We start from the raw sequence: 27,839 nt of genomic DNA, 5'->3' as shown, positions 1-27,839 counted from the left end.
TCTGTAATATACATTCTTTTCCCTCTTGTTATCATTTTCTTGAAGGAGCTGGTGAGTTGTGCCATAGAGTTGCCCACACCTGGATTTTGCCGATTGTGTCCCTGTGCTGTTGATTTTCATCACTACTGGGAGCAGTGGCTCTCTGTGAAGAAGACGACCACCTAGAAAGCTCGCTTTCAGCGCATTAAGTAAAAGGGACAGAAATGCCAAAGGAAGCAGAGACTGACTGGGGCTCTCAGTCCTCCTGGCGGCTGCTGTAGGGTTGAAGGGAAGGGGTAGAAATAGGCCTGAGTGGCCACAGCTCCCTGCAGATCCTGGCAAACCTACTGGCAGCCGTGAAGAAGCAGAGAGAAGGCTGGAGGGTCAGATGGTTCTCACTTGTCCCCACCCCTGGAGAGCCAGGTTTCTCTGAAGGGAGTCTCCTCAGACAGAAACCCTCCCTGCACGATGGCCCTGGCATCTTCCCTGGCACAGCTCCAAGCAGAGGCCAGCTGCCCCATCTGCCTGGATTACCTGAGAGACACAGTGACCACTGACTGGGCACAACTCCTGTCACCCCTGCATCCAACAGTGCTGGGAGGGTCTCCACGACATCTTCCCCTGTCATGTCTGTCTCCAGCCCTGCCCTGACAAGGGCTTTGGAAGGAACACTCAGTTATGTCTCATGATTGATTTTGTGAAGCAGCTTCCCAGCACAGAGGAAAAGAGGAAATGGCAGAAAGAGAAACCCCCGTGCGAGAAGCACAGGCAGGTTCTGAGCCTGTTGTGTGAGAAGGACCTGGAGCTGCTGTGTCTTCAGTGCAGGGTCTCTCCTCTGACCATCGCGATCACCCCCTGGCACCCATGGAGCAGGCTGCAGCCTGTCACAGGAGGAGGCACAAAGTCCACATTGAGCCCCTGAAAAAGCAGCTTGAAGATGCTGAAAAGTCATTAGAAATGCAAGCCTCAAAATCGTTTGAGTTGGTGCGGAAGGTGAACAATCAAAGGAGGGAATTGCACTCCGAAGTTGAATGCATTAAGCATTTCTTGGGAACAGAGCATGATGAAACTCATGTTAGGTTACTAAGTGAAGAGAAGGATGTTCAAGATAAAATAATTGAAAAAAAACACCAAATATCGGGCCACGGATCCACGTTGAAAAATCTACTTGGTGAAATAAATAAGTGTTGCAACCTGACCTGGATTTACTGACAGGCATTGAAAGGATCCACAGCACATATGGAAACCTAAAGAGCCCGGCAGCCTTTTCCTACAAATTAAAGAAGGAGGTTTTCACTCTCCCCCCACAATATTTTGGCCTCCACAAAATGATCTGCACATTTCAGGTACATCTCACACTAGATGCTGAAACTGCTCACCACAGTCTCAAAGTTTCACAAGACAGGAAAACTGCAACATTTCGAAGGATGGAACCAAACTGTGTTCTTAATCCCGAGGCATTTACTTCTCACCTAGAAGTCCTGAGTTCTGAGGGATTTGATGCTGGCAGGCATTTTTGGGAGGTAGAAGAGGCCTAGGTGACTGCTCCTTAGGTATGTGTAAAGAATCTTTCCCCAGAAATGCTCCTATATCACCATCCCCAAGCAATGGCTCCTGGCAAATGCAGCTCTGGGGTAGTGCACCTAACACAGGGGATTCAGGAAACCCATGTCGGATTGGCGTTTTTCTGGACTATGAGTTGGGAGAAATTTCTTTTTGTAATTTGAAAAAGAGATTTCCTTTATATTTATTCAGTGACATTTTTACAGAAAAACTTAAGCCCGATTTCTCTATTGGACCTCTTTCAAAATCACTTACAATAAGTCTAGTTGAAGATGAGTACTGAACCCCCTTAGAAGACAATGTGTATGTTCTATTTTCTCCCTGTGTTCAGGGAACATCCTTGTAATAAACAGTAATAAACAAAAACAAAAAAACAAAAAAAAGTTACTTCCTCGGGGAGGCCAGGCATAATCTTCACCCACCCAGAAGCAACTGATCCAAAGAGGTGACTGATTGTTCTTAGGTTTCAGAAACAAAACTACCCCTCGCCCACTGCACCCTGTGACGCCAGCCCACCTGAAGCCTTTGGAGCTGTGCTCTTCACTCCTCTACTGTGCAGGGAAGGAAGAAGACGCAGTGGTGAAGCTTTTCAAACCAACCTCAAAGCACTAATAACGTGAAAATGTTGCTCCGGAATTAGAGGATCAGCAGAAGCCAATGACTGCCCAGTCACCTGGGAAACGACCCCTCCCCACCATCTTGCTCAGGCTCTTCCGGGTCCCCACCCTTAGACATTGAGCATGCGCAGGCCCATCCGCGCCCACTTCCAGTGCACCCACCCATCACCGTGGCCCAGAGAGTGTTTCCAGGGACTGGTCTCTTAGGGGCCAGAGGTGTGAGCCTTGCCCTGGAGCCTCCAGACTCCTCAGAGCCTCGGGCCTGAGAGGGCTGAGCCACCTGCTCCAGGTGAGCCGGGAGGGCCCTGAGGAAGGGCGGAGGGAGCTTAGCTGAGCAGGGGCCTTTCTGGGCATCTCCTGGCGCCAGACTTAGTGGTCTCTTAAGAAAAGTCACAGGTCGAATCTTGAGAGCTGGGAATCCGCCACAGGTTTAATTTCTTAGCCTGATGTTTATTGAGCGCACGCTAGCCGAGCTTTTCAACAGCCATAAGAATGGAGTAGATAATCAGTTTTGAGGAAAAATAGCAAAGAATTCAGACCATGAACCATACACTCTAGTGTCATTAACCAATGGCTGACAAAAAATAAATGTAAAATCTTAAGTGGGTTTGTGGCGTGACAGATGTGTGGTGGCAGGGCGAGCAGAGGGGCCGGAGGGCCTCATCCTCAGGATCTCACTGTTTTAACGGTAATGAACATTGGAGAGTAAGAGGATTACATTTGAGTGTAGAGTGCTGTAGAGTTATGGAATTGATGGTCGGCATGGAGTAGAAGACGGTAGTCAGAATAGTCGGCCTCTGTATGTAGCCTGGACTGGAAAAGTGTCCCCCAAAACTGTTCTTTTCACTCCAAGGCCTGAGTCTGGAAGGTGGGTTTGGGGAGATAAGTATGGGGGAGGGGAGAACCCATTAGGAATATGTGTGGGAACGCCAGGGCACCTGCTTAATTTAAATGAAATACTCTCTATGAAACAATAGAATGTTTCTTTCTGGTTCCAGAAATTTCAGTCTTTTTTTTTTTTTGGCTGTGCTACACAGCTTGTGGTATTTTAGTTCCCTGACCAGGGATTGAACCTGGGCCCCAGGCAGTTAGAGTGTAGAGTCCTAAACCCTAGACTACCAGGGAATTCCTTTTTTTCTTATTTTTAGTCTTTTTTTAATTGGAGTATAATTGCCACAATGTTGTGTTAGTTTCTGCTGTAACAATGAAGTGAATCAGCTACATGTATCCATATATCCCCTCCTTCTTGGACCTCCCTCCCACCCCAACCCTCATCCCACCCATCTAGGTCATCACAGAGCACTGAGGTGAGCTTCCTGTGCTTTATAGCATGTTCCCACTAGCTACCTATTTTATGCATGGTAGTGTATATATATCAATCCCAATCTCTTAATTGGTCTCACCCTCCCCATCCCCCACTGTGTCCACATGTCCATTCTTTATGTCTGCATCTCTGTTCCTGCCCTGAAATAGGTTCATCTGTACCCTTTTTCTAGATTCCACATATATGCATTAATATATGATATTTGTTTTTTTTTTCTTTCTGGCTTACTTCATTCTGTATGACAGACTCTAGGTCTATCCACATCTCTACAAATGACCCAATTTCTTTCCTTTTTATGGCTGAGTAATATTCCATTGTATACATGTGCCACATCTTCTTTATCCATTCATCTGTTGTTGGACATTTAGGTTGTTTCCATGTCCTGGCTATTGGAAATAGTGCTGCAATGCATATTGGGGTACATGTGTCCCTTTAAGTTATGGTAGTCAGGGTATATGCCTGGTAGTTGGGTTGCTGGGTCATATAGTAGTTCTAATTTTATTTTTTTAAGGAACATCCATACTGTTCTCCATAGTGGCTGTACCAGTTTACCTTCCCACCAACAGTAGAGGAGGGTTCTGTTTTCTCCACACCCTCTCCAGCATTTATTGTTTGTAGATATTTTGATGATGACCATTCTGACTGGTGTGATACCTCATTGTAGTTTTGACTTCTATTTCTCTAATAATTAGTGGTGTTGAGCATCCTTTCATGTGCCCCTTGGCCATCTGTGTGTCCTCCTTGGTAAGATGTCTATTTAGGTCTTCCACCCATTTTTTGATTGGGTTGTTTGTTTTTTTGATATTGAGCTCCATGAGCTGTTTGTATATTTTGGAGATTAATCTGTTTTCTGTTGCTTCATTTGCAAATATTTTCTCCCATTCTGTTGGTTGTCTTTTCATCTTGTTTATGGTTTCCTTTGCTGTGCAAAAGCTTTTAAGTTTAGTTATGTCCCATTTGTTTATTTTTGGTTTTATTTTCATTACTCTAGGAGGTGAGTCAAAAAAGATCTTGCTGTGGTTTATGTCAAAGAGTGTTTCTCCTATGTTTTCCTCTAAGAGTTTTATAATGTCCACCCTTAAATTTAAATCTTTAATCCATTTTGAGTTTATTTTTGTGTATCATGTTAGGTAGTGTTCTAATTTCATCCTTTAACATGTAGCTGTCCAGTTTTCATAGCACCACTTATTGAAGAGTCTGTCTTTTCTCCATTGTATGTTCTTGCCTCCTTTGTCATAAATTAGGTGACCATATGTGCTAGGGTGTGACAGATGTGGTACCCTGTACCATTGATCTATATGTCTCTTTTTGTGCCAGTACCATACCGTCTTGATTACTGTAGCTTTGTAGTATAGTTTAAAGTTGGGGAGCCTGACTCCTCCAGCTCAGTTTTTCTTTCTCAAGGTTGCTTTGGCTATTCAGGGTCTTTTGTGTTTCCATACAAATTGTAAGATTTTTTGTTCTAATTCTGTGAAGAATACCATTGGTAATTTGATAGGGATTGCATTGAATCTGTAGATTGCTTTGGGTTATATATTCATTTTCACAACATTTATTATTCCAATCCAAGAACATGGTATATTTCTCCATCTGTTTATGTCATCTATGATTTCTTTCATCAGTGTTTTATAGTTTTCTGGGTACAGGTCTTTTGCCTCCGTAGGTGGGTTTATTCCTAGGTATTTTATTCTTTTTGTTGCAATGGTAAATGGGATTGTTTCCTTAATTTTTCTTTCGTTGTTAGTGTATGCAAATGCCAGAGATTTTTGTGCATTAATTTTGTATCCTGCAACCTTACCAAATTCATTGATTAGTTCTAATATTTTTCTGGTGGCATCTTTAGGACTTTCTATGTATAGTATCATGTCATCTGCAAACAGTGACAGTTTTACCTCTTCTTTGCCAATTTGGATTCCTTTTATTTCTTTTTCTTCTCTGCTTGTTGTGGCTAGGACTTCCAAAACTGAATAACAGTGGTGAGAGTGGACATCTTGTTCTTGATCTTAGTGGAAATGCTTTCTATTTTTCACCATTGAGAATAATGTTTGCTGTGGGTTAGACATATGTAGTCTTTATTATGTTGAGGTAGGCTCCATCTTTGCCCATTTTCTGGAGAGTTTTTATCATAAATGGTTGTTGAATTTTGTCAAAAGCTTACTCTGCACCTATTGAGATGATCATGTGGATTTATTCTTTAATTTGTTGACATGGTATATCACATTGATTGATTTGCATATTTTGAAGAATCCTTGTATTCCTGAGACAAATACCACTTGATCATGGTGTATGATCCTTTTGATGTGTTTTTGGAGTCTGTTCGCTAATATTTTGTTGAGAATTTTGCGTCTATGTTCATCAATGATATTGGTCTGTAATTTTCTTTTTTTGTGATATCTTTGTCTCATTTTCATATCAGGGTCATGATGGCCTCATAGAACGAATTTGTGAGTGTTCCTTCCTCTGCAATTTTTTGCAAGAGTTTTAGAAGGATAGGTTTTAGCTCTTCTCTAAAAGTTTGATGGAATTCGCCTGTGAAGGCATCTGGTCCTGGAATTTTGTTTTTTGGAAGATTTTTAATTACAGTTTCAATTTCATTACTTGTGATAGGTCTGTTTACATTTTCTAATTCTTCCTGGTTCACTGTTGAAAAATTGTACCTTTCCAAGAATTTGTCATTTCTTACAGGTTGTCCATTTTATCAGCATATAGTTGCTTATAGTAGACTCTTATAATTCTTTGCATTTCTTCAGTGTCAGTTGTCATTTCTCTTTTTTCATTTCTAATTTTGTTGATTTGCTTCCTCTCTGTTTTTTTCTTGATGAGTCTAGCTAAGGGTTTATCAATTTTGTTTATCTTCTCAAAGAACCAACTTTTAGGTTTATTGATCTTTGCTATTGTTTCCTTCATTTCTTTTTCATTTATTTCTGCTCTGATCTTTATGATTTCTTTCCTTCTACTGACTTTGGGTTTTCTTTATTCTCTTTCTCTAGTTGCTTTAGGTGTAGGGTTAGATTGTTTATCTGAGATTTTTCTTGTCTCTTGAGGTGAGATTGGATTGCTGTAAACTTCACTCTTAGAACTGCTTTTGCTGCATCCCATAGGATTTGGGTTGCCATGTTTTCATTGTCATTTGTTTCTATGTATTTTTTTAACTTCCTCTTAGATTTCTTCAGTAATATCTTGGTTATTTAGTAGCACACTGTTTAGCCTCCATGTATTTGTGTTTTTTATAGTTTTTTTTTCCTGTAATTGATTTCTAATTTCATAGCATTGTGGTCAGAAAAGATCCTTGATATGATTTCAATTTTCTTACATTTTCTGAGGCTTGATTTGTGACCCAAGGTGTGATCTATCCTGGAGAATGTTCTGTGTGCACTTGAGAAGAAAATGTATTCTGCTACTTTTGGGTAGAATGTCCTATAAATATCAATTAAATCTATCTGGTCTATTTTGTCATTTAAAGCTTGTATTTTCTTATTTATTTTCTGTTTGGATGATCTGTCCATTGGTGTAAATGGGGTGTTAGTGCCCCCTACAATTACTGTGTTACTGTTGATTTCCCCTTACATGGTTGTTAGCATTTGTGTTATGTGTTGAGGTGCTCCTATGTTAGGGGCATAAATATTTATAATTGTTATATCTTTTTCTTGCACTGATCCCTTGATCATTATGTAGTGTCCTTCCTTGTCTCTTGTAACATTCTTTATTTTAAAGTTTACTTTATCTGATATGAGAATTGCTACTCCAGCTTTCTTTTGATTTCCATTTGCATGGAATATCTTTGTCCATTCCCCCACTTTCAGTCTGTATGTGTCCCTAGGTCTGAAGTGGGTCTCTTGTAGACAGCATATATATGGGTCTTGTTTTTGAATCCATTCAGCCAGTCTGTGTCTTTCGGCTGGGACATTTAGTCCATTTACACTTAAGGTAATGATGGATATGTATGTTCCTATTACCATTTTCTAAATTATTTTAGGTTTGTTTTTGTAGGTCCTTTTCTTCTCTTGTGTTTCCTGCCTAGAGAAATTCCTTTAGCATTCATTGTAAAGCTGGTTTGGTGGTGCTGAATTCTCTTAGCTTTTACTTATCTGTAAAGCTTTTGATTTCTCTGACGAATCTGAATGAGATCTTTGTTGGGTAAAGTAATCTTGGTTGTAGGTTTTTCTCTTTCATCACTTTAAGTATATCCTGCCACTCCCTTCTGGCCTGCAGAGTTTCTGCTGAAAAATCAGCTGATAACCTTATGGGGATTCCCTTGTATGTTATTTTTTGCTTTTCCCTTGCTGCTTTTAATATTTTTTCTTTGAATTTAATTTTTGTTAGTTTGAGTAATATGTGTCTTGGTGTTTTTCTCCTAGGGTTTATCCTGTACGGACTCTCTGGGCTTCCTGGACTTGGGGGGCTATTTCATTTCCCATGTTAGGGAAGTTTTCGACTATAATCTCTTCTAATATTTTCTCAGACCCTTTTTTTTTCTCTTCTTCTTCGGGATCCCTATAATTTGAATGTTGGTGCCTTTAGTGCTGTCCCCAAGGTCTCTGAGATTGCCTTCAATTCTTTTTATTCTTTTTTCCTTGTTCTGCTCCTCAGCATTTTTCCCCACCATTCTGTCTTCTAGCTCACTTATTCATTCTTCTGCCTCAGTTATTCTCTTATTGATTCCTTCTAGTGTATTTTTCATTTCAGTTATTGTGTTGTTTATCTCTGTTTGTTTGTTCCTTAGTTCTTCTTTTTTAAACATTTTTGTATTTTCTTGGTCTGTGCTTCCATGCTATTTCCGAGATTTTGGATTGTCTTTACTATCATTACTCTGAATTCTTTTTCAGGTAGCTTGCGTATTTCCTCTTCATTTATTTGGTCTTGTAGGTTTTTACCTTGCTCCTTCATCTGTGACATATTTTTTTGTTGTCTCTTTTTTTTTTTTTTTTGATGGGTGGACTGTGTTCTTGTCTTACTGGTTGTTTGGCCTGAGGCTTCCAGCATGGAGTTTGTAGGCTGTTGGGTACAGCCGGGTCTTGGTGCCAAGATGAGGATCTCCAGGAGACCTCACTCTAATTAATATTCCTTGGGATCTGAGGTTATCTGTTTGTCCATTGGTTCAGACTCGGAGCTCACCACAGGAGCTCAGGCTTTATGCCCTGCCTGTGAACCAAGATCCTACAACCCATGTGGGGCAGCAAAAAAAGAAAAAAAAGAAAAAAAAAAGGAGCAGAACAATAACAAAAAGTAAAAATTAAAATAAAATTAGAAAACTAACAAATATGTTAGAAAAAATAAAAATATAGATGAAATATGACCAGAAAGTAAAACAGAACCACAAGAGCAAAAATGAGGGGGAAAAAAAAAGCTGCAAAAGGACTTGGCCATGGGGGATGGGGCTTATGTGGGGGGCAGGGCTTTGGCACAGGCGGGGTGTAGGTGGTGGCCTATGCTTAGGACCTAGCCAGAAAAGACCCTGGGGGATGGGGGGGGCAGGGCTTAGGGTCATCTGGAGGGGCCCTTAAGTGCCTCAGGCCTTGGAATGTGGATGATCAGGCCCAGGAACCCAGCAGGCTCCAGTGGGTGGGGAAAACGCCATCCATGCCTTCCCTCCCCACCATCCTCAGATCCCAGAGGGTCCCTCCCCATCTGCCCCTCCTCCATTTTTCCCCCCTCTCTCCCTTCTATGCCCCTAGGATCTCTGCAGCCAGAGGGGGCCCCAGAGGGTTGAGGACACCCCCGGTACCCCAGCAGGCTTCCCCAAACCTGATTGGGCAGGGGAAATGCCAGCTGCATTCCCCCCGATCGTCTAAACCCCCGAGGGTCCCTCCAGGTGTGGGAAGCCCTCCCTCTCCCAGCCACCCCTCAATGGCGCCAGTTCCATCTGGCCTCCACCCCTCCTTCTTGCTTGCTACCCCCCATGTCCTACCCGGTCACTCAGGAGTTCCTCCTATATCCCCTTGGGTGTCGAGGTCCCCCCCAGCATCTGGTTGGTGCCCTAGTTGTGGGGAGACACAAACTCTGCATCCTTCTGCTCTGCCATCTTCTTTAGTCATACTTGTAATGTACTACCTGTATAGCCTTGGGCAATATTCTTAAAACCTTATATATTTAATCAGCCAAAATGCATTTGTAAAATATGGAATTTTAAACAAGGATTAGGAATCCATGACATGACAGTGTTATTTATGAACATTAGATTGGAAGGTCAGAAGACACATTTTCATTACTTTATACATTTCTTTTTATACCATAGAGGAGGAAAAATATTTTTCCCTCTACTCTGCTGGGTTCTTGGCTGAGACACCCATCTCCCCTTCCATAATTAAAGATTAACAGGAGAAAAAACAAAAAACTTTAAATACATATGGTCATGTCGGAGCTCCATAAAAGAATGAGACTCAAAAGGCAGCCTGGCAACTGAGGCTTATATACCAGACTGAAAAGAGCAAAGGGATAGGGGCCTGGGTTTCAAATGGGAGGAAGGCAATTCACTGGAAGGTGAGGAGAGGAAATTGTTGGTAAAGTTTGCTCTGCCATGCAAATAAGTCAGGTAGATGAGTGATCTCTGGAAATAGAGCACTGCCAGGTACAGTCTCCCTTTCTAATATAAATTTCCCTAAATTCTACTCTGTTTTCTGAGCTTCTGTGTCTACAGTTTCTCAAAATAGTCTGCTCAAAATCATCCTTATGCCAAATGGGCATATTTTGGGGTGGCATATTCTGTTATCCTTTAATTACAATGTAACAAAAAAGAATTTTAATGCACTAATACCTTACAGCTCCTTCAAAACTAGATGCATGCAAACTTTCTTTGCCAAACTACTGCCATGAGCAGTTAACACCTTTTCTTCTCACTAAAGATTTAGCAGTACCAAAATTTATAGTAGCTTTTAGACTGAAATAGTGCTATCGTATATACTTTAATACAATGTTACATGATATAATAAAAATCTAGGCAGTTGAGATAGATTTCTAAGAGCTTTTTTCACTTTGAAAATGTATAAGATCTTGTGTCTAGGAGTCCCCGAGACCTAGGTAGCGCTATTACTAGGGGGACTCAGAAATCTCAGGGTAAAGGATATTCAGACCTGTGATTGATTATAGTGAATGGATACAGCAAAATCAACAAAGGGAAAAGATGCATGAGATGAAGTCTCAGGAAACCAAGGCAAACTTCCAAGAATCCTCTCCCAGGAGAGTCACACAGACCCACTTAACACCTCCAGCAACAAGTTGTGACAACATGTGTGAAATGTTGTTACCAGGGAAGCTCTTTAGAGGCTTGTTGCCCCCAAATCTGGGGGGAACAAGTCATGTAGCCAACCTCTGCCTAGAATGTATCAGATCTCCAGATTCCCAGAAGGAATACTGGTGGTTAGCATAAACCACATCATTTGTACCTACACTTTAGCACAGTGAGCCATTATCAGGGAATGGTGGTAACCCTTACAAAATCCAAGTTCCCAGACAGGACCCAAGGGCCAGCCTTTTAAGCAGGCCTTTCTAAGGACAGCAGTCTTAAGCCTGCTCTTTTAACTCTTTTTTGTACAGTGCCACTTATTGAGCATCTGTTCTGGGTTAGGTACTGCATGTCATCCCCAAAGCACCATGGTGTATTCATCAGAACCCAGAAGTTCTCTGAACCCTAACATTCAGGGGGGTTTTCTTGGTTTTATTTTTTTAATGGAGGTTTCACTATGTTGACATGGTTTATTAAGTCATTGGTCATTGGTGATTACCTCAATCTCCAGTGCCTCTCCCCAGGAAGTCACAGGTTAGGACTGAAAGTTCCAACACTCTAATCGTACCTTGATCTTTCTGGTGACTTGCCTCCATTCTGGTGCTGTCTATGGGTCCTTGGCCATCACTCATCTCATTAGCATACAAAAGACCCTCTTAACACTAGGGAGATTTCAAGGTTGTTAAGAGTCCTGTGTCAGGAACCTGGGATAAAAACTAAATATATATTTATTAGGTACAGAAGTAACAAGAAGTACAGTGTGCTTAATGGTTTAGAGTTTTATGCTACTGGGAAGTTAATAAGTTAGCCTGTTAATGTTTCATAGTTGATGCCAGATGACACAAACTCCTAGGGTCAGAGACAGAGGACTCTTACTATTGGCCCAGTCAGAAGCATGAGCATCATGATGTGTCAGTTCCCCATACCTCCCAAGTCCCACAGAGGTGATGTGGAGGGGCCACGTGGATGCTGTGCACACTGTGGGTTTGCAACACATTCAGAGATCCCTGAGTTTGGGGGATCCCCTTTCATAGCAAGCCTGTTTCTGGTCCCACAGGGAGACTTTACCTCCCCTTTCAAGGATGCTTTCTGCAAACACAACCCTGAGAAATGGCCCCAATGGTATAGGTATATTAGCGTAAACTGGGTACAATAAAGTTTTGTAATAAAAAAGGAGACTGTCCATATTCTCAAGAAATATTAGTTTAAGTATTTAAGGGAAAACTGACATGATGTCTATAATTTAAACTGTTTGAAATAATATATTCTACACACGTATATATTCATACACACTCTTGCCCTCACATGTAGTGAGAAATACTGGTCAGCCCAAATCTTAAAAACTGGACACTCTAAGCAAGGGAATAAGGGGGTTGACTACATTATTGTTTCAATATTGCTGTAGTTTTGAAGACTTTCAAAAGGAAAAGTTAGAGAAACCTCTGGCTGGTTTATTCTGTCCTGTCATGCCTAATTTCCAGGCAGAGTTATTCTCTCAAATAGTGGCTACTCAACCATCAGTACACTATTCCTTTTCCTTCTCCCCCACATTATCAGGCACCATTTTTTAACTTTTTCTGCTGTTCACATTTCACATAAAATGATGCTTGAACATAGTAAAATTGTCATGATTTCACATTTAATGCTGGATTTGTGCTTATAACCAAGGGGAAATTACCCCATTCTGACTCATCACTTCTACGCTATCTTATTTCAGAATTATTAAAATGTGAAAAAAATATGCATCTTAGAATTAATAAAATATGGTTGTATATACTTGTCATGCATTTTATCGTCCCTCCTTGCCCATTATAATCCAGCTCACTTTAGGAGAACATTGGGCGTAGGGTCCTGAAGGAGCTTAAGCCAATTGGACTGTGTATGGCCTGCCTTCCTGAATATACATGCAGGTAATCCTCTTCCACAGGTAAATCACACTCCTCACCCCACCCCAGCTAACACTTACCTTGAGTAGGAATTACTTGCCAGATATTCTGGCCACTGTTATCCGCATGTGTGTGTTTGGACAGCAGCGTTTGTATGGTGTGTGTGAATGGTAGGAATGGGCTGATAGAAGGTGGGTTTTCAAGCACAGACTGACTCACAGCTCCTGTCTCCTTTTCCTCTGATCTAGCAGGGCTCAGTATTTCTGAAACGCTTCTATGTTAGTGTCTCGTCTGTATAAATATTATTCCCTTTGACTAGGTGACCCTTTCCTTACATTTCCCTGGGTTGAGTTGAGACTTTGTGGAAGGAGCTTGAGTCCCCTTCTCTGGTAAGGTTTGCTGTGTGTCAGGCACTGTGGTAAGTGCCTTCCACACAGTCACTGATTCTCAGTTAAACCCTCATACCAACTATGAAATTAGTGCTGGGAGAGGAATTTCAACATAGGCCTTTGAAGTCTATTATGTATGCCAAGAATGCAGGGCCCTGACTGCCCTTCAACCAGGCCATCTAATACCAGTTCATGTATAAATATTCTCAGTTGCACCTACAATGTCCTTTATAACTTTTTCTCTCTATTCCCAGAGAAATTCAGATTAGATTTGGTTGTCTCTTCTCTTTAATTTTTTGTAATTGAACAGTCTCCCCACTTCTGTCTTTTATATAACATTGACATTTTTAATATTAATGTTTTTTAGGGTTTATTCATTTTGTATTCATTATTATTATTTATTTTTTAATAAAAAGCCCTTCTTGAGTATCTACTACAGGCCAATGAGGTAGACTAAGAACCTACTTATCTTACTATTGATGGACAAAAGAGAAAATAACCAACAAAAACACACATGAGGTAGACAATTTTAGATTATGATTGCATTCTATGAAAGAAAACAGAGGGGATAGCAAAGAGAGTGCAGGGAGAGGAAGACAGTCAAACTATGTGAGTAGAAACTGTTTCCTCGAGGAGATAACATTTGAGAGAGGAGACCTGAAAGAAAACACAGAGGTGTACAAAGATTCCTGCGGAGAATGCTTAACTCCATAGCAATGACCTCAGCATCGATGAAATAAAATTTATATTTTAAGGCAGGACAAGAATATGTAAACATAAAATCCTCTTTCTGTGTTTGTTTGGGCCACCTCTCTCCCTCCCCAATGTGCAGGGTGCTTCTGCATTACACATAAACCAGAGCTCCTCAAAGATGGGACTGCCTGCTCAACCTTAAAGATCAATTGTTTTCCCGTTCATCTGACCCTAGCAACTTAACTTCTTAAAAGAATAGCATTCTTTCCCAACTCTGTAGGAGTCATAGTGACTTGCTGCTCACTTTGGACATGCTTACCTGGACTATGTATCCTTCATGAACTTTATGTAAAATATCAGTATGTCATTTTGATATAAGATTCTTTGTCTTGAAAATGTATACGACTTTGCTTTCTAACTTCTAACAGGTGGAACAATTCTTTCTGTGAGTCTGTCTCCCAGGTTATAATCCTCAGTTTGGCTCGAATAAAATTTCCCCTTTTTTCTTCTTAACTTGATTGTTAATTAAATTTTGTAATCACCATATTCAACCAAAAACAGTTAATTTTTGCTGCAGTGTACCAAGGAAGAAAGAAAGATAGGACTCAACCTCAAAGTGACTAGTCAGGATCAGTACTTAAGATTTTGTATCATGTTGAGTTGAGGTTTTAAAGTGCATTCAGACACTGGAAAAATTTAATCACTGGGAAGAGAGGATATAAGTTGTCTATTCAATGGAAAATTTTGATTACTGAGTGGGAATGGATGCAAGGGAGCAAGAGTGGAAGCAGGCTGACCAGGTAGAAGGGTGGTACCATAACCAAGTGGAGAGCTGTTGGTGGCTTGGTCTAGGTTAGGCTTCTGTACTGCACTCATATATCTCACAAGGTAGGGGACTGCCCCCAAAATGTACAGAACAATAAATGAGTAGAAAAAGCAAGGGATATAGTGATTTATATCCCAGTGTACTACAAAATGAGTGAGACCACTTCCATTTAAGTTAACCATTTGTTTGAGCCTGCAGGTGATTTTTCTAAAACTTTAATATTTTGAAATAATGATAGATTCAAGGAACTTTTAAAGATAGTACAGAGGGGTCCCATGGACCCACTGTCTACGTTCCCATGTTTCTTAACAATATTATATGAAAACCAAGAATTTGATATTTGTCAAATGAGTACGTATAGTTCTGTGACACTTATGGCATGCAGATTCATGTAGCCACCACCAAATAGAGAACTATTCCATCTCTATGAAGTCTTATAGTCACAGCCATCACACTCCCACATCATACCAAAACCATGACACCCGCTTTTTGTAAAGTAGTATTTCAGAGTAACATTCAAAGTTCATGACCCCTCATCTATAAGTATTTCATCATGCCTTTCCTAAGAATAGAATACTTTCTTATGTAGCTAAAGTGTAATTTTAGAATTCAAGAAGGTTAACTATGATACCCTTATCTAATAAATAGTGTATATTCCGATTTTCCCCGTTGTCCCATACTATCCACTTTACAGCAGTTTTCCTGCCTATCTAGAATCAAAGCTTAAGATCATGAATTTCTCTTAGTTGTTTCTTTAGTCTCTTTTAATGTGGAACACTCCCCCATATTTTTTTTCAGTGTCATTCTTGTTTATGCAGTGTTTAAGACCATTGAATGTTCCATGGTTTCAATTTTGGTGATTATTTCCCTGTGATTAGATTTGGGTAATGGGGGGGGGGGCAGAACTGTTCCATATGTGCTGTTTTTCTTCCCATCGCAGGCCATCAATTTATCCATTCATTGGTCAGGAGGTGTTCTCTATTCTCTACATCATAAAGGCACTTATTTTGTCTCTCTACACATGAACTATAATTCTCAGAGTGATATTTTGAGATTGTGTGAATATATTATTTCCCATGAAATTTTACCTTACAGTATTTGCAGTCATTGATGATTCTTGCCTGAATTAATTATTATATTGTGATTGCCCGTCTAGGAAATTTTGAAATTAAAAGTTTTTCTCCCCCATAGGAATGATTGCTTTCTTGAACCTGTGGCTACTTACTTGTAGAAGAAACTCATTAATGTTAAATTTCAGTGGGCTAATTTGCAATAGAGGTACAAGCAGTGAATCTCTCTTGCCCTTCAAGTTGAGGTAGGTGCAGGGGACTCAGCAAGACTTCGGTGGCTGTCATCAGCATGCCGGTCCAGTGCAACGTAAAGCTGGTCAATCTATGATCTCTGGAGGAAGATATCCACTTCTCACTGGGTCTTGAGCTTGAGGCAGGCCTTGCCACAGGGAGCATTCTTATCCACCACTTTTGTTCTCAACTCAGTGGAGTTCGTGAGAGCCCTGGTACAGGCACAAGAGGTGTCTAGCTACCCCATCTGTGTGGATAACTTGAAAGATCCAGTAACCATCAACTGTGGGCACAGCTTCTGTTGCTCATGCATCAACATGACTTGGAAGGACCTAGGTGATACTTTCCCCTGTCCTGTCTGCCATTTTTGGTTTGGAGACAAGAACATCAGGAGCAAACCCAGCTCAGTCACTTGACTGAAGTTGCTAATTTACTCCAGATCAGAAGGAGCACATGGAAGGGGCAGGAAGAGAATTCTGTGTGTGAGAAGCACAATCAGTTTCTGACCCTTTTTTGTGGGAAGGACCTAGAGGTTTTATGTACACAGTGCTGTTTCTCCATTCAACACCAGAAACACTACAATTGCCCCATCATGAAAGCTGCCTCTCATCACAGGAAAGTTCTAGAATGTACCGTTGAGCCCTTGAAGAGTGATATGGAACAAGTTGAAAAAGTGATAACTCTGCAAGCCAGCCAATCAGTTGAACGTGAGAAACCAGGTTAAATGTAGGAGAGAAGAAATAAATTCTGAATGTGAGCAATTTAGACTGTTTCTACGGAATCAGCAAGAGGATATTCTTAGGCAGATGGAAGATGAAGAGATGGACATTTTAACAAAACTCTGTGAAAACTTTGTAACATTTACAGATCATGCTTCCACACTGAAACATCTGCTGAGGGAGGTAGGGGAATCTTGCCATGACATACGAACAACCACTCTGCAGATGTGGTTAGACTATCCTTGCAAACTTGTTTGTTCTTTTTGTTCACCTATAAACTCTGGCTAATGTATTTTGTCAACTCAGCCAATTTATAAGCATGAAAGTTACCAGTATGGGAAGACATGGCAAAACTGAGTCCTGATCATTAACTTGTAATGAAATGTTATCTAAAAGAATAATTTGGAATGAAAATATTAATTCAGATTATTGACAGTAAGAAGAAATTTGGTGTAATGTCACAAAGTGCAGAAAAAATACACTCACTGTTAGCTTTCATATATATGTCTAAAAACAAATTCACTCTGAAGTTCAAAAATATAAAATTCCTTTAACACACTCAAGATCATTAACTATGAGTTTTAATATATCCCTGCACTTCTGGTTCACTTAAGAAAAATCAGAAAATACAGTTTAGTAAAAGAAAAAAGAGAATATTTACTGATAGTCTCACCACACAGAAATAACCATGATAAGCATTTGTTATCATTTTTTAGGACATTTTAAATGTAGATATATAGTCATGCATTGAAAAAAATTGCATACGTAAATTTGCTTTTTTTTAATTTAAAATGAACATATTGCTGTTAATAAATACATATGTGCAACATCATTTTCAATTCTTGCATGGTATATATGTGCCACTGTTTATTCAGTTTATCCTTTATTGTTGGATAATTTATTTTTCAGGGCTCTTTCAGTTGCAAGGAACACAAAACTTAAACTGCCCCAGACCAAAAGAGGAAAAGTCTTAGGTAGGCTGTCCTCTGTTGGCAAGATAGCTACCAGCAGTTCTGGAATAATATCCTTTCAACTCCAAGTTCAGCAGGTGGGGGAAAAGCCATGCCTTCAAATGTTCTAGTTCTAGAGTTCACTCTAACTAGACCAATTTGGATTCGATCACTGTATGGAGAGGAGGAGCTGGGTGTAATCCGACAAAATCAGAGCGATCTTACCAGAATGAGGGAATATGAATGCTGATGGGCAAAAACAGCATCTGTCCACTCCAGACATTTTCAGTGTTTGCAACTATTTGCCTTCATGGACTATATACCCCAGGGACTATCCTTGAACATAAATCTTTAGAAACATGATTGATTATTTCCTTGGGATATATACTTAAAAGAGAAATTACCAGATCTAAGAGCATGATATATTTTTAATGAATTTTATACCTTTTGCCAGATTGCCTTCCAGAAAATGCTGCCAATTAACCTGTGCTTTAGAAAATAGGAAGTTCTGTGGAAATTTCTCTCTCACTTATTTTTCTTAAAGCTTAGACATATATTTATGGCTTTAAAAGATTGCCAGTTCAATCATGTAGAATGAAAGTATTCTGTACATTGAAAAACAACTCAAACAAATAAAAAGTTTCCTCATATCCTTACCATTACTGCTAGGCAAAAATTTCGTCTTTTTTTACTTTGTATTTATATTAATTACTCCTAAAAAAATTTATATACATATATCTATTGGTATTTTTATTCTGTAAACTTTCTGCTAATGTCCTTAGGCATTTATTCATTAGAGTATTGTCTTATTCATTTATAAAAGTTGTCATGTATTCACCCTTAATCTTTGTCCTATATGTTGCATTTACCTCTTAACTTGGTTAGGAGCTAATAAAGTTTAGAGTATATAATATAGAGGCCTGGTTTGTTGCCCACGTTTAAAGCCTGTTTCCACCACTTTGTTTTGTGTCTTTGGGCAAGTTCTATAACCCCGCCTCTGCCTAAGTTTCCTTTTTGGGAAATGGAGATCATAAATAGTATTTATTTCACAGAATTGCTGTGAGGATTAAATGAAATAATGCATCTGAATAACTGAGGACAGTGTCTGGTATATAGTGATCAATTTTAGATATTATTTTTGTTTGTGTTGTTTTTCAGTGTATAGAAGATTTACATTTTATGTAACTGAATCTAGCAATCTTTCTTTTAAGCCTTCAATAAGTGTCTAAGCTTTAAAAAAAAAAAGATAAAAGAGAACTTTCCACAACTTTCTATTATCCAAAGCACAGATTAATTGGCAAGAATTTACTTTGTATAATTGCTAATCTGGGGACTTCCCTGCTGGCGCAGTGGTTAAGAATCTGCTTGCCAATGCAGGGGACATGGGTTAGATCCCTGGTCTGGGAAGGCCCCACATGCTGCGGAGCAACTAAGCCCATGCGCCGCAACTACTGAGCCTGCGCTCTAGAGCCCGTGAGCTGCAACTACTGAGCCTGTGTGCCACAACTACTGAGGCCCGTGCGCCTAGAGCCCACGCTCCGCAACAAGAGAAGCCACCACAACGAGAAGCCCATGCACCACAGCGAAGAGTAGCCCCTGCTCGCTGCAACTAGAGAAAGACCATGCACAGCAACAAAGACCCAATGCAGCCAAAAATAAATAATTTTTTAAAAATTCATTTAAAAAAATTGGTAATCTGTACAGACTTAGAGAAAAACAATCTATCTGGTAATTAATGCCACTGAATTATACACTTAAAAATAGTTAAAATAGTAAATTTTATATTATAAATATTTTGTATAATTTAAAAAAATTAATAATGTAATATTCCAAAACCCATTGAATTGTACACCTAAGTGAGTGAATTATATGGTATGTGAATTTATATCTCAATAATGCTGCTTTCTTTAAAAGCCTAGCTGGAAAAGTAATGTCCACTTAGAATATGACAAATTTCCCTTCTCTTTCCAAATGAAGGCACTATGACAATAAGAATTGCTTTGCATTTTGATTCATTCATTTGACAAATATTTACTGAGTACCTATTATAGGCCAAGCACTGTGCCAGCCCCTGGGGATTCATTGGAGACCAAAACAGTCATGGAGATTATTATAGTAAAGGTATGGGGGCCAGACATTAAAAAAATTCACCCAAATGAATATTTAATTACAAGTCCAAGATGTGCTTCTTGGAAAACTGAAGATTACCATATAATGGGAAAATAATTTAGACTAGGGGTCAGGAAAGGCCTCTTTGAGGAAATCAAGCTAAGGCTTAAGGGAAGACTAGGACTTATGCTGGAGAATTTCCCAATGAATTCCATGAACATACTATAGTAAATAACGAACAGCCTATAGCAACATTAAATTTTAGGGGAACAGCTACAACAAAAACAAACACCCTACCAATTTTCCTAACAAGACATTTAAACCTACTCAGTTCTTACACTGATAAATGATGCTGGGATGCAGTAAATGTTCTATGCCAGCACTTCTTAGACTTTGCTGTGCCTATAAATTTTCCTGAGGATCATCTAGAATGCAGATTCTGATTCAGTAGGTCTGGGCCAGGCCCTGAGACCCAGATGTGGCCATGCTGCCTGGCAGAGCACCACATTTAACTAAGGAAAACAGACATTGCCATTAAATAGATGCAGCAGCTTTCCTGAATTATCTTGTGAACTCTCTCTTGAACTGTTTATTTTCAGTTCAAGCAAGTTTGCTGCTGTTGGATTTCATAAAGCTTTGACTGAAGAACTGGCTGCCTTAGAAAACACTGGAGTCAAAACAACACGTCTCTGCCCTAATTTCATAAACACTGGCTTCATCAAAAACCCAAGAACCAGGTAAGTTGAGACAGAAATGAACAAAAAAAGATTGGGGATTGCTATGAATATCAACAATTCTGTGGGTTTTCCTAAGTATTTTAATCATTGAAACACCTGATATTTGAGGCCTTTACCTCATCTCAGTTTCAGCTTCTGTAGACTGTGGGAAAATAGGTGGAGAGACAGAGAGAGGGAGAGAATGTATATAATTATAGATATGAATGACACAGTGAAGTTGCTAATCCTTCCTTTAGGTCTGGTGGTTCTCAGACTTAAGTGTACATACATTTCTCCAGGAGCGCTTGGGAACCATGTAGGGGTCCCACCCCACAGAGATGTTGATTTATTTGCTTTGGTTGGGATTCAGTAGTGGTGGGGAAGGGAGCCTGGAACTCTGTATGTTTAACAAGCCTCATAAGTAATTCTGATAGAGGTGACCCAGGACCACAATGTAAAAAAAGGCCTTTCCTTTGGTAATCTAGAGATTATCCTCCAAAATAAGTAGCAGACCATAGTCTGTCCTTGGTTAAAAAATAAAATTACAAAGGATCGGTGCTGAGGTTTATTTTTAATGTTTCCTCTGGGAATAGCTTTAACGTTTTTGTAAACATGATGCATACTTTTAAAAAAAAATTCCAACATACACAAAAATACAAATAAAGTTTCTTCTTAAATTTCCTTAAAACCCTCTATCCAGTGGAAACTACTTTCAACATTTTGAAGAACATCAATTTGGTCATCTCTTTATGTACAGATTAAAGGTATAATTTCATATAATTAGCATATGTTACATATGGGCTTCTGGAAGCAGTAAGTAAACTGCTTGCTTCACTAAGCATTATGATTATAGATAACAATACTGTATTAAAAAGTTCAAAGTTGCTAAGAAGATAGTTCTTTTTTAACATCTTTCTTGCAGTATAATTGCTTTAAAAGGTTGTGTTAGTTTCTGCTGTATAACAAAGTGAATCAGCTATACGTATACGTATATCCCCATATCCCCACCCTCTTGCATCTCCCTCCCACCCTCCCTCTCCCACCCCTATAGGTGGTCACAAAGCACCGAGCTGATCTCCCTGTACTATGCGGCTGCTTCCCACTAGCTATCTATTTTACATTTGGTAGTGTATATATGTCAATGCCACTCTCTCACTTTGTCACAGCTTACCCTTCCCCCTCCCCGTGTCCTCAGGTCCATTCTCTACATCTGTGTCTTTATTCCTGTCCTGCTCCTAGGTTCATCAGAACCATTTTTTTTTTAGAGTCCACATATATGTGTTAGCATATGTTATTTGTTTTTCTCTTTCTGACTTCACTCTGTATGACAGACTCTAGGTCCATCCACCTTACTACAAATAACTCAATTTCGTTTCTTTTTATGGCTGAGAAATATTCCATTGTATGTGTGTGCCATATCTTCTTTATCCATTCATCTGTCGATGGACACTTAGGTTGCTTCCATGTCCTGGCTATTGTAAATAGTGCTGCAATGAACATTGTGGTACCTGACTCTTTTTGAATATGGTTTTCTCAGGTATATGCCCAGTAGTGGGATTGCTGGGTCGTATGGTAGTTCTATGTTTAGTTTTGTTTGTTTGTTTGTTTTTTGCAGTATGTGGGCCTCTCACTATTGTGGCCTCTCCCGTTGTGGAGCACAGGCTACAGACACACAGGCTTAGCAGCCATGGCTCACGGGCCTAGCCGCTCCGCGTCACGTGGGATCTTCCCGGACCGGGGCACGAACCCGTGTCCCCTGCATCGGCAGGTGGACTCTCAACCACTGTGCCACCAGGGAAGCCCCTATGTTTAGTTTTTTAAGGTGCCTCCATACTGTTCTCCATAGTGGCTTTATCAGTTTACATTCCCACCAACAGTACAAGAGGGTTCCCTCTTCTCCACACCCTCTCCAGCATTTATTGTTTGTTTATTTTTTGATGATGGCCATTCTGACTGCTGTGAGATTATACCTCATTGTAGTTTTGATTTGCATTTCTCTAATGATTAGTGTTGTTGAGAATCCTTTCATGCGTTTGTTGGCCATCTGTATATCTTCTTTGGAGAAATGTCTGTTTAGGTCTTCTGCTCATTTTTTGATTGGGTTGTTTGTTTTTTTGAGATTGAGCTGCATGAGCTGCTTGTATATTTTGCAGATTAATCCTTTCTGAGTTGCTTCATTTGGAAATATTTTCTCCCATTCTGAGGGTTGTCTTTTCATCTTATTTATGGTTTCCTTTGCTGTGCAAAAGCTTTGAAGTTTCATTAGGTCCCATTTGTTTATTTTTGTTTTTATTTCCATTTCTCTAGGAGGTGGGTCAAAAAGGATCTTGCTGTGATTTATGTCATAGAGTATTCTGCCTATGTTTTCCTCTAAGAGTTTTATAGTGTCTGGCCCTACATTTAGGTCTTTAATCCATTTTGAGTTTGTTTTTGTGTATGGTGTTAAGAAGTGTTCTAATTTCATTCCTTTACATGTAACTGTCCAGTTTTTCCAGCACCACTTATTGCAGAAGCTGTCTTTTCTCCATTCTATACTCTTGCCTCCTTTATCAAAGGTAAGGTGACCATATGTGCGTGGGTTTATCTCTGGGCTTTATGTCCTGTTCCATTGATCTATATTTCTGTTTTTGTGCCAGTACCCTGCTGTTTTGATTACTGTAGCTTTGTAGTATAGTCTGAAGTCAGGGAGCCTGATTCCTCCAGCTCCGTTTTTCTTTCTCAAGATTGCTTTGGCTATTTGGGGTCTTTTGTGTTTCCATACAAATTGTGAAATTTTTTGTTCTAGTTCTGTGAAAAATGCCATTGGTACTTTGATAGGGATTGCATTGAATCTGTAGATTGCTTTGGGTAGTATAGTCATTTTCACAATTTTGATTCTCCCAATCCAAGAGTATGGTATATCTCTCCATCTGTTTGTATTGTCTTTAATTTCTTTCATCAGTGTCTCATAGTTTTCTGCATACCGGTCTTTTGTCTCCTTAGGTAAGTTTATTCCTAGGTATTTTATTCTTTTTGTTGCAGTGGTAAATGGGAGTGTTTCCTTAATTTCTCTTTCAGATTTTTCATCATTAGTGAATACGAATGCAAGAGATTTCTGTGCATTAATTTTATATCCTGCTACTTTACCAAATTCGTTGATTAGCTCTAGTAGTTTTCTGGTAGCATCTTTAGGATTCTCTATGTATAGTATCATGTCATCTGCAAACAGTGACAGTTTTACTTCTTCTTTTCTGATTTGGATTCCTTTTACTTCTTTTTCTTGTCTGATTGCTGTGGCTAAAACTTCCAAAACTATGTTGAATAATAGTGGTGAGAGTGGACAACGTTGTCTTTTTCCTGATCTTAGAGGAAATGGCTTGCAGGCTGTAGAGCGCAGGCTCAGTAGTTGTGGTGCACAGGCTTAGTTACTCCGTGGCATGTGGTATATTCCAAGACCAGGGCTCAAACCCATGTCCCCAGCCTTGGTAGGTGGATTATTAACCACTAGGCCACCAGGGAAGTCCTGTGTCCTTCATTTCTTTTTCAGTTATTTCTGATCTGATTTTTTTTATTTCATTCCTCTGCTAACTTTGGGGTTTTTTGTTCTTCTTTCTCTAATTGCTTTAGGTGTAAGGTTAGATTGTTTATTTGAGATGTTTCTTGAAGTAGGATTGTATTGCTATAAACTGACTCTTAGAACTGCTTTTGCTGTATCCCATAGGTTTTGGGTCCTCATGTTTTCATTGTCAATTGTTTCTAGGTATTTTTTGATTTCTTTGATTTCTTCAGTGATCTCTTGGTTATTTAGTAGTGTATTGTTTACCCTCCATGTGTTTGTATTTTTTGCAGATTTGTTTCTATAATTGATATCTAGTCTCATAACATTGTGATTGGAAAAGATATTTGATATGATTTCAGTTTTCTTAAATTTACCAAGTTTTGATTTGTGACCCAAGATATAATCTCTCCTGGAGAATGTTCCATGAGCACTTGAGAAGAAAATGTATTCTGTTATTTTTGGATGGAATGTCCTATAAATATCAGTTAAGTCCATCTTGTTTAATGTATCATTTAAAGCTTGTGTTTCCTTATTTATTTTCATTTTGGATGATTTGTCCATTGGTGAAAGTGTGGTGTGAAAGTCCCCTACTATGATTGTGTTACTGTCGAGGTCCCCTTTTATGGCTGTTAGCATTTGTCTTATGTATTGAGGTGCTCCTATGTTGGGTGCAGTTTACAATTGTTATATCTTCTTCTTGGATTGATTCCTTGCTCATTATGTGGTGTCCTTCCTTGTCTCTTGTAACATTCTTTTAAAGTCTATTTTGTCGATATGAGAATTGCTACTCCAGCTTTCTTTTGATTTCCATTTGCATGGAATATCTTTTTTTATCCTCTCACTTTCAGTCTGTATGTGTCCCTAGGTCTGAAGTGGGTCTCTTGTAGGCAGCATATATAAAGGTCTTGTTTTTTTATCCATTCAGCCAGTCTATGTCTTTTGGTTGGAGCATTTAATCCATTTACATTTAAGGTAATTTTCGATATGTATGTTTCTATTACCATTTTCTTAATTGTTTTGGGTTTGTTAGTGTAGGTCTTTTCCTTCTCTTGTGTTTCCTGCCTAGAAAAGTTCCTTTAGCATTTGTTGTAAAGCTTGTTTGTGGTGCTGAACTCTGTCAGCTTTTGCTTGTCTGTAAAGGTTTTAATTTCTCCATCATATCTTAATGACATCCTTGCTGGGTAGAGTAATCTTGGTTGTAGGTTTTTCCCTTTCATCACTTTATGCCACTCCCTTCTGGCTTGCAGAGTTTCTGCTGAAAGATCAGCTGTTAACCTTATGGGGATTCCCTTGTATGTTCTTTGTTGTTTTTCCCTTGCTGCTTTTAGTAGTGTTTCTTTGTATTTAATTTTTGACAGTTTGATTAATATGTGTCTTGGTGTGTTTCTCCTTGGATTTATCCTGTATGGAACTCTCTGCACTTCCTGGACTTGATTGACTACTTCCTTTCCCATATTAGGGAAGTTTTCAACTATAATCTCTTCAAATATTTTCTAAGTCCCTTTCTTTTTCTCTTCCTCCTCTGGGACCCCTATAATTCGAATATTGGTGCATTTAAGGTTGTCCCAGAGGTCCCTAAGACTGTCCTCAATTCTTTTCAGTCTTTTTTCTTTAAGATGATCTGTGGTTGTTATTTCCACTATTTTATCTTCCAGGTCACTTATCTGTTCTTCTACCTCAGTTATTCTGCTATTGATTCCTTCTAGAGAATTTTTCATCACATTTGTTTTGTTGTTCATCATTTTTTGTTTGCTCTTTAGTTCTTCTAGGTCCTTGTTAAATGTTTCTTGTATTTTTTCCATTCTATTTCCAAGTATTTGGATCATCTTTACTATCATTACTCTGAATTCTTTTTCAGGTAGCCTGCCTATTTCCTCTTCATTTGTTTGGTCTGGTGGGTTTTAACCTTGCTCCTTCATCTGCTATGTGTTCCTCTGTCTTCCCATTTTGCTTAACTTACTGTGTTTGGGGTCTCCTTTTTGCAGGCTACAGGTTCATAATTCCCATTTTTTTTGGTGTCTGCCCCCAGTGGCTAAGGTTGGTTGGTTCAGTGGGTTGTGTAGGCTTCCTTGTGGAGGGGACTGGTGCCTGAGGCTAGATTTGTCTTTCTGATGGGTAGGACTGTGTCTGTTGGTGTGTTTTGGGGTGTCTGTGAACTTCTTATGATTTTAGGCAGCCTCTCTGCTAATGGGTGGTGTTGTGTTCCTGTCTTGCTAGTTGTTTGACATGGGGTATCCAGCACTGGAGCTTGCTGGTCATTGAGTGGAGCTTGGTCTTAGCGTTGAGATGGAGATCTCTGGGAGAGCTCTCACCAATTGATATTACATGGGGCCGGGAGGTCTCTGGTGATCCAATGTCCTGAACTCAGCTCTCCCACTTCAGAGGCTCAGGCCTGTCAGCCACATGGCTCAGAAGGGAGGAAAAAAAGAAAGAAGAAAAATAAATAAATAAATAAATACAATAAAGTTATTAAAATAAAAAATTTTTTAAATATTATTAAAATAAAATTTAAAAAGTAAAAAAATAAAAATAAAAGAGAGCAACCAAACCAATAAACAAATCCAACAATGATGACAGGTGCTAAAAACTATACTAAGATACACATAAAAATCAGAAGCTAGTCAGTAGCATACAGCAAACCCCAAGTCTACAGTTGCTCCCAAAGTCTACCACCTCAATTTTGGGATGATTCATTGTTCAGGTATTCCACCGATGCAGGGCACATCAAGTTCATTGTGGGTACTTAATCCGCTGCTCTGGAGGCTGCACAGAGAAATTTTCCTTTCTATTCTTTGTTCGCACAGCTCCTGGGGTTCAGCTTTGGATTTGGCCCCACCTCTGTGTGTAGGTCACCCTCTGGCGTCTGTTCTTCACCCAGACAAGAAGGTGGTTAAAGGAGCGGCTGATTAGGGGGCTCTGGATCACTCAGGCCGGGGCGGCAGAAGGAGGGGTACAGAATGTGGGGCAAGCCTGCGGTGGCAGAGGCCAGCGTGACACTGCAACAGCCTGAGGCGCGCCATGTGTTCTCCCAGGGAAGTTGTCCCTGGATCACGGGACCCTGGCAATGGCGGGCTGCACAGGCTCCCAGGGGGGTGTGGATAGTGACCTGTGCTTACACACAGGATTCTTGGTGACTGCAGCAGCAGCCTTAGCGTTTCATGCCCATCTCTTGTGTTTGCGCTGATAGCCACGGCTCACGCCCTTCCCTGGAGCTTGTTTAGGTGGTGCTCTGAATCCCCTCTCCTCACCTGAAACAATGGTCTCTTGCCTCTTAGGCAGTTCCAGACTTTTTCCCCCCCGGACTCCCTCCCTGCTAGCTGTGATGCACTAGCCTCTTCAGGCTGTGTTCACACAGCCAACCCCAGCCCTCTCCCTGGGATCGGACCTCTGAAGCCCAAGCCTCAGCTCCCAGCCCCGCCTGCCCCGGCGGGTGAGCAGACAAGCCTCTCAGGCTGGTGAGTGCTGGTCGGCACCGATCCTCTGTGCGGGAATCTCTCTGCTTTGCCTTCTGCACCCCTGTTGCTGTTCTCTCCTCTGAGGCTCCGAAGCTTCCCACCCGCCCACCCCCCATCTCCACCAGTGAAGGGGCTGCCTAGTGTGTGGAAAGTTTTCCTCCTTCACAACTCCCTCCCAGAGGTGCAGGTCCCATCCTTATTCTTTTCTCTCTGTTTTTTTCTTTTTTCTTTTGCCCTACCCTAGGTACATGGGGAGTATCTTGACTTTTGGGAAGTCTGAGGTCTTCTGCAAGCATTCAGTAGGGGTTCTGTAGGAACCGTTCCACACGTAGATGTATTTTTGATGTATTGGTTGGAGAGGAAGGTGATCTCCACATCTTACTCCTCTGCCATCTTGAAGGTCCTCCAAGAAGATAGATCTTAATTGTTCCCATCACAAAACAGAAATAACCATGTAATATGATAGAGGTGTTAGCTAATGCTAAGGTGGCAATCATATTGCAATATATAAATGTATCAAATCAACTGGTTGTACACCTTAAACTTATATCA

General features: G+C 40.0%; 1 protein-coding gene across 1 annotated transcript; it reads left to right on the top strand.

Annotated features, from left to right (window-relative positions):
• The first annotated feature begins 843 nt into the window (after positions 1-843).
• Positions 844-27,601, top strand: LOC115847324 (tripartite motif-containing protein 60-like). The gene is given in 6 exon segments (XM_030847037.1): positions 844-1,150; positions 15,996-16,199; positions 16,202-16,515; positions 16,517-16,749; positions 20,178-20,315; positions 27,532-27,601. Coding segments are annotated over 6 exon segments (1,266 nt in total).
• The last annotated feature ends 238 nt before the right edge of the window (positions 27,602-27,839 follow it).

This window comes from Globicephala melas, chromosome 5, assembly GCF_963455315.2.
Source record: "Globicephala melas chromosome 5, mGloMel1.2, whole genome shotgun sequence".
In the NCBI taxonomy this organism is placed as follows: Eukaryota; Metazoa; Chordata; class Mammalia; order Artiodactyla; family Delphinidae; genus Globicephala; species Globicephala melas.
The sequence above is the reverse complement of the archived record's forward strand: the minus strand, read 5'-3'. Positions and strand labels throughout refer to the sequence as shown.